The sequence below is a fragment of the Carassius carassius genome, chromosome 49 (genome assembly GCF_963082965.1).
Source record: "Carassius carassius chromosome 49, fCarCar2.1, whole genome shotgun sequence".
In the NCBI taxonomy this organism is placed as follows: Eukaryota; Metazoa; Chordata; class Actinopteri; order Cypriniformes; family Cyprinidae; genus Carassius; species Carassius carassius.
The window spans coordinates 9,553,842-9,561,478 of record NC_081803.1 but is presented as its reverse complement, the minus strand read 5'-3'; the positions used below and the strand labels follow the sequence as shown (position 1 = coordinate 9,561,478).

Genomic DNA, 7,637 nt, shown 5'->3' with positions numbered 1-7,637 from the left:
TGCTTAAGTCTCCTAAAACAAAATGAGGAAAACGCATCTCTTGGTTTTATTAGTAAAAAGTCCTCATTATTTTCTATACAACACTGAATCACAATTTCTTTAATGAAATCCACACATTATTTTTAATTATCACCTTAATTTTTTTGATGAAAATTACAAGACCCATGATTCATTTTTTACAGTGATATTTGTATTGATTAATTCCAAAAATTGTGATGTATTATGTGAGCATAAATTCTCACCAGCATGATGGGTTCAAATTTATATTACTTTGAGTGTGCTGAGATGATCTCACTTAGTTTTCCAGCTTATACTAGTCTTAAATAGTGTTATTTTTACCAGGGATCAATATATAAAAGCGTACAAGCAAAACCTGATTGACGCACCTATGGATTAACTTGTGACTAACTATGTTTGGCCCTTACCATGTGTTTGGTTTCCATGCAAATGCCTTTACAGACATTCAGGTTATTCAACGAATGCATGTTTGTTTCCAAACGAGCTACAGTTGTTGTTGTTTTTTTGGTTAAACATTATGATCTGCATATAAACAATACTGTGTTTTTTCTTTTCTATCTTTTTTTTTTTTTTAATGAAACAATTTTTTTTATGTTTTGAGGTCTCAACAATAATAATTTAGCAATTCACAACATGAATGGAGAAGATTTGCAGGATATGCTTTAATATAATTGTTTATTAAATCATGATACACACACTTCTATTTATTTATGAAAGATTGTTTGATTGTCTCCAATGTCTTTCATTGAAACTACTGCTCTGCTTCTAATTCTCAAATATTCTCTTTGTGTTTTTGGTGTTCTTCGACTGCCAGCCCTTTCATTATGGATTCTTTTTTGGACTTAATGTTAGCTAGCTTGTGACAGACCATGGTTCTTGCTTGTATTTCGCAAGTTCTTCTTGGGGATTTGCCACAGCAAAAGTGCTGCTGACAGTTATGAGAGTCACTGTGACATCTCGGTTTACTGCTTTGGAGGGAGAAAACCATGTTGGGAGGAGATCTTAAAAAAGCTATCTAGTAATGCCATGTTATCTTTATCTATCAGGCTGGAAGCATGATAAAGAGTAATAGAAGAAAAGAAAGCATGAGAGAGAGAGAGAGCTTGAGTGTGGTTTGACTGGATTATGGCTTTATCTCATAATTTGTATGGGTGATTTACAAACTGTAAATATATCAAATATAAATATTGTGAAAATAATGGTGAGTGTAAGTGGTTTGTTTGAAGTATTACCAATGAAACGTTCATTTAAAAAAAAAAAAAAAAACCTTAAGTGTTAACACCAGTATGACTCCAAGTGCTGTTTACACTTATGGACAAGTAGTGCATGGAATTTTATTTTAATGCACTTTCAAAAACTAATTTGAGTAGAAGGTGATGGTAAAAGGGCAGGAAAAACTTGTGAGCTGTACAGACCTTCAGAACATGTGTCAGCTAAGTAGTAGAAACGAGAAGAGACTTGATACATTTTATGGTGAACTGCATGCTTTGATCAGAGTGTGAAACTTTTAAGAAATCAAATTGATATTTTTTTTTCAGCAGGATGAGAAATAGTATTTTAAAAATTAAATTAAATTGGATTTTCTGAAGCAAGGTGACTTTTCTGAGTTATCACACCAGAAACATTGGAAACTTATAAAAAAGAAAAAGAAATCCCATTTCGTTTTAACAATCTCTTTTATATGAATGGTTGGTTAAAAAATATAATTTGCCTCTTAAGTTCTCTTCAGCTCATTGGATGAGATAAAGGTACTGTGTGCTATAAAATATTTAGCATAATATTAAGATCTGGCATTTAATTTCCACTCAAGGGAGCATGTCTTTTCAAGACCTAAAAATTAGATACTGTATTATGTAGATAGATACTGTTAGATTAATACAAATTAATACAAATTAGATACTGAATTTGTAACTGAAATGTTCAGCTGTTCTCTGTTTGTCTCTGTTCTCATGTTTTAAATGTCACTAATGTGTATTTGTTAATTCCATTTTGACCCCCCACCCCCCAAAAAATGGTTTGATATAATAATTTGGTGTTTCATAAATAGTTGTATTCACTTGTTTTTCTGTTTCGAATTTTGCTGTAAAGCTGATAATGGCAGGTGATAACATTCAGTGAAAATTGTAATTATGCAAATATTTTCTCAGTTTTTTCCTCTTTCAAACAACTAGTTCGAAACACTATTAAATTAGATTCGCATGCATTTATAAATTTAGGCAATTATCAACTACGTGATAGTTGTTGTTGTTTTTCCAGCATGAGGCAAGTTGCACATTTTATGAATTATATTAAATTATTTATATATATTAATGCGAATTTTGGCCTAAAACAGTTTGAGACCTTACAATTTGAAAACGTTAGGCACTCGGTGTTTTTATTTTATTTTATTTATTGCAACAACTACAAAAAAGTACAAACATACAAAAAAACAGGAAGTTATGCACTCTGGGTAGCTGGGTAGATCATGCACAGAATGACGACGATGCAATATTATCCGCCTAGTGGTTTGTATCAGTAGTAAAGCTGTGAGCACAGTCAAGTCTATTTGATCTCAGTGAGGGGTGCGCTGTTAGATCCCACGGTAGCTGTCCATTCAGGACTGCTGTATGTCTGTGTAATCAAATCCACACGAAAACTTGCCTAAATCATCATTAGTCTACCCATATAGATAGTTTCATTACGCAATGCATTACAGCGAGACGGGATGCAATCGGTGGCATTGCACGTACTCGCATTATATTTCCTCGATTCTTTAATCATATGGACTGAGGAATCGAGAACCAGTTTGAGCGGAGAATAATTTCATCCGCGCGCTATTGGCTCCCCATCCTCATCTGTCAATCTGCGGAGGCGGGACTCTGCCTGCTCGTGCTCCCAGGAGGCGATAGATGCGCGAGCTGTACTTTTCTACTGTGTTGGAGCGCTTCGCAGTTCTCGAGCTCAGTCCGAGCGTCAAGCGAACGGCTTGCGGAAAGCGCAGTGGGACTTCAACCGAGGAGAAGTTGTTGAAGGAGCCTGTAGTATTGATTGCAGCAGCCTGCACCTGGATAAGCCCCATCAGCAGCGCGCGGAGAAGCGAAAGAGCGAAGAAAGTGTGTTGACGGCCAACGGACAGCTGTTATAGAAGGAAGGCAATATGATGATGAAGCAGCACATGCTGTTCACCCTGTACAGCATCTGCGGGATCGTCCTTAAAGGTAAGAGCGCTTCAAACTTTAAGGGAGCCTATGCAGCCTTGCAATTTGGGGGCTCATCATCATTACGCACTATGTAGAAAAGGCTTTATGCTTTGGAATGATGATGATTTGCATTTCCATAATATCTCCAAAGGGCCTCGAGTGAGTACGGGGACACTTTCCCGTTAGTCATCATTGCTCTGAAGAAATTTTGCACGTTTGCCCAGCACTGATACAGAATCTTATCACGGATAAGCCTGCACACACTGCTGAGCTAGAGCCCCGCTTTTATGGATTACAAAATGTGTTATAGATAAATCCACCACCATAAGGGAATCCATTTAATTGATACAGGTTTTGCTTTACCTGATCGGAAACTTTATATAATAAACGCAGCGCTTTTATTGCGTTTTAAAGCCAAAGCCTATATGCATATTTAGGCACATTTTATTTATTTATTGGAAATGCGCCAAGTATTTAAGCAGAATGTTGTAGCGTTAAATCATGTGGTGCTTTTCCTTGTTATGCATTTAATATAGTTATAGGTATATAGGCTATTGTTTTATTCTGGCAGTGATGTGGTATTGTTAGTTATGGGGTAATATCGATTTGTGTTTTACCCCTGTAACGTGGTCGTTTATAATCATGTATCTTTTGTTCTGGCTATAAAGCCCTCGATTTCGTGTAGGCTACCGTGAAGCTAATTGTTTAAGTGCTTTTTAGCATCATAAATCTGGTTTGGATGTGTTTTTTTGGGACAGTTTCACGGTCATTCCAGTATGGTATTTGCGGCAGTCCGCATCTTGGGGTCGTAGTAGCATAAGCTTTTTTTCCTTTCAGAAAAAGACTTGATGAACTACTAGACTAGCTACTGTCAGTTGACCGTTGTCAGTGTTATGCCTTATTCACCCATTTTTTCCCCAACAGTACATTACGCTGTCAGAAGTTCTTAAAGAAAGCTGCCAGAATCCCCGGTTTTTTTTTTGTTTTGTTTTTTTTTTACCTTAAATCTTGTAGTCTCAGCCGGTTCCCATCATTGACGCGCGACACCTACATAGGATCAGCAGGGCAAGGTCGCGCGCACTGTTCCAGCGGGACGACCGTTAGTGACAGGAATACTTGATGAATACGTCAACTGAATGTGCCTTATTCCTTTTTCGCGCACTATGAAAGTAATGTTTGCTTGAGGTAAGGGTTTAGTACTCGTCTTAAAGCTCAGTGTCTTACCACTTAAATGTGGGTAGGCTATTTGTTTTGTGTACCTTAAGAGAAAGGTTACGCCGTCCCGCCAATACCTCGTGAGTAGTAGCCACCGCCCGCCCATACATCACACCCACTGTATCATCTATTAAGATGATGTATACATTTTTTGAGTCTAACCTCAGATATGATCTTAAAGTTTTTTACACTAACAAACACCTGTGTTCGTCAAAATTGACTCCAAACATGGGCATCCCTTTTTACAAAGTGGTGATATGGTTTTGACATCACTAAATGGCTAATAGGCTACGTTGCTCATGAATATTTATAAGGTTAATGTATAGTAAAATGCCTTATTTTAATTTACAAACAAAGGTATTTTTAATGTTTCAGTGAATAGTCTTTGTATTTGTCAAGATTGTAGTAGCTTACAAGTTCACTTTTTGTGACTGATAACAGCCACAGTGGCCACTCTAATATAAGCAAATATAAAAATCTGAATCGCTATTTATTGCAACACACTAAAAGAATTAAGACCTGACTTTCCCTTATGTTAGATAGATTCTTGCTAAAAGCTCATTCAGTTAAGGGATATTCATGAAAATGAATAATTATATATATAAAAATATTTCAGGAACTCCAAACCGACCTGGCTTGGTCTGAATATCATTGAAACACGACTCCTCTTACCAAAGGTGTTTACATCTTAAACTGTCTGGTCTGCAGATCTGTCAGTTTATGAATGTGAAGGATGAATGCAATAGAGACAGAAGGGGAAGACAGTGCATTCGCCTTTCTTTATACGTGTGTGTGGCTTCCCTCCTCTGCCCCAACTTTTGACAAAATACCCTATGCTGTGTGTTGGTAATCAGTCTGAGAGGTGGGCCATTAATAATCAGAGATAATTAAGCACATTCCTCAAAGCTTCACTTCTAATGAGTCGGCAGCATGGGTAAGACTGAAGCTATGTATTGATTTCCCCCAGCCTTCTCTCTCTGTGCCCGTAAATCACAGAGCCTGTGTCTATCAGCACCCAGTCAACAGCCCTACTGGCTGCAAGTGCCTCCTTCAGTTCTTTAACACACCTCTCAGAGTCTAACAGCACCTGCTACTATGTGTGAGCATGGTAATAGGCTTAACAAAGAGTGGTAACCACACTGATATTTGAACGATGGAGGTCAGGGGGTTCTGGTAGTCCTGTCTGTTCTGCAATTGGTGATTGTTAGATCAATGTGATTTCAATGGTACATTGAATATCTCTAACATCTGAATTGTGTGAAGTTACGTAATCTGATTCTATCTATCTATCGATCTATCTATCTATCTATCTATCTATCTATCTATCTATCTATCTATCTATCCATCCATCCATCCATCCATCCATCCATCCATCCATCTATCTATCTATAACTCAAGAAATAATGAAAATTGAAAAAAAATGACCACACACACACACACACACACACACACACACACACACACACACACACACATGTGGCTTTACAAGTATTACATCGTCTTAAAATGTTGTGTGTGTGTAATCTTTATGTATTTTTAATGTTCTTATCCAGTATTCATGAATGGCTTAAAATCATTGATGTCAAATATGTGAAATCCCTATAGCTATAATTAATATAAAACTATGAAAATAAAAACGCTTTCCCTTACATAAAATGTTACACTTGAAATGCAGAAAATTCATATTATTTGATTTGTCAACCCAAATTACTAACTGCATTTTTAGTGCTCCAGTGCCCATCTGCAGTAAGCATGCAATTCCAACTTTTATGCATGTCATCGATTACTCTTAAATCAGTGCCAGCCTTCCTCGCTGAGGCTGAACGTTTGCAGCACAAGTGCAGGCACATCCCTGGCACATCCGTCCAGAGGGATCACTGCAAGCTGCCAGCAGCTGGGGTTTCGGGGGAGCATGGCTGTGTTAATTTATCGTTAACACAGCTCCTCCCTGTGTGTGGAGTACTATAGTACATGTGAAGTGCTGTTGTGCGAACGTCTGCTGTGAGTAATAGCAAAGCTTGGCTCCCTCCTCAGAGACACCAGAACTGAGTGGGAGGACTATGTGGTCCTGCTTCATAGAGGATGTATGCCATTTATACTTGTTTCTGTTTTGTGGGTACGTTCCCTCTTCATGGACTGCTTGTGTACACAAAATCTTTCTTACTTTTTCTGTCTTTCTTGGCTCTGGTGCTTTGACAGTCTTGCACTCTGAAACCCTGCCCGAATCTTCTCATGCAAAGGGTACCCAAATTCAGAAAACCCACTCAGCTGGCAAAAAAAAAAAAAAACACATCTGCATTGATTGTGTGTGGTCAGAATGAGAATTAAAACAGCTGGTAAAAACATTACAGTAAAATACAAGTAATCCACAAATCTCCAGTCCATTCCTTGGACCAAAGCTGCATGTTTGTAAAAATCAAATCCATCAATGCGTTTTAACTTTAAATCATTGCTTTTGACCAAAATAGTCCATAAATCCATAATCCATAATAACACTTCCTCCAATGAAAAATTCCATCCACTGTTATCCTCTAGCATTAAAATTCACCAACATATTGTATTGTATTGTTTAGAACTGTATTAGACTGTTCTCTTGTAAATGGTGCATCTGTGCATACTCCTCTCCTAATTCAGGTGAGGAAACTTATTTTACCAGAGAAAGTAATAATTTGCAATGTAATGGATTTAAACACCGTTTAATCACGCTATAAAGTGAAACATCACCAGGCCATTGGTGCCCTCTGCAGGTATTTGTTTTAATACATAATGTACTCAAGTTGATCATGTTCATATTATCTGTAGGCATATTACATTATGTATATTAACAGTGTTGTTCAATAAAATCATGTAATAATTTTTTTTTTGAGCCAATTATTATTCCTTCATCGTTAATATATATATTAATAGTAATATTAAAGGTGCTGCCCACCTTGCCCCGCCCCCGAAAAAAAAAGTTCATGCTCAGGATTTTTTTTTTTTTTTTTTTGCTTTAACCCCTGAATTTGCTATTTGAAGTTTAAAACATGTTTCTTACATACATACATATTTTACTTCACAAATGCCCTGGAGTCATGTGGATTGCTTGTGGATTATTGTGATGGTTTTTATCATCTGACCACACTCATTCACTGGACATGATCCATTGGTGAGCTAGTGATATAATGCTACTAATTTCTCCAAATCCGATTAAGATACAAACTAATCTACATCTTAGGGAGGCCTCAC

General features: G+C 37.1%; 1 protein-coding gene across 3 annotated transcripts in view; it reads left to right on the top strand.

The window, feature by feature from the left end:
- Positions 1-2,840: 2,840 nt before the first annotated feature.
- The window catches only part of cadm2a (cell adhesion molecule 2a), a 470,143-nt gene continuing 465,346 nt past the window's right edge, over positions 2,841-7,637 (top strand). The window contains exon 1 of one of the 3 annotated variants that reach the window (XM_059544344.1): positions 2,841-3,215. In XM_059544344.1, the coding sequence (XP_059400327.1) occupies positions 3,155-3,215 (61 nt within the window). In that variant the 5' untranslated portion in view covers positions 2,841-3,154. The remainder of the gene's footprint in view (positions 3,216-7,637) is intronic. The other 2 variants (XM_059544343.1, XM_059544345.1) reach the window with 2 other exon arrangements.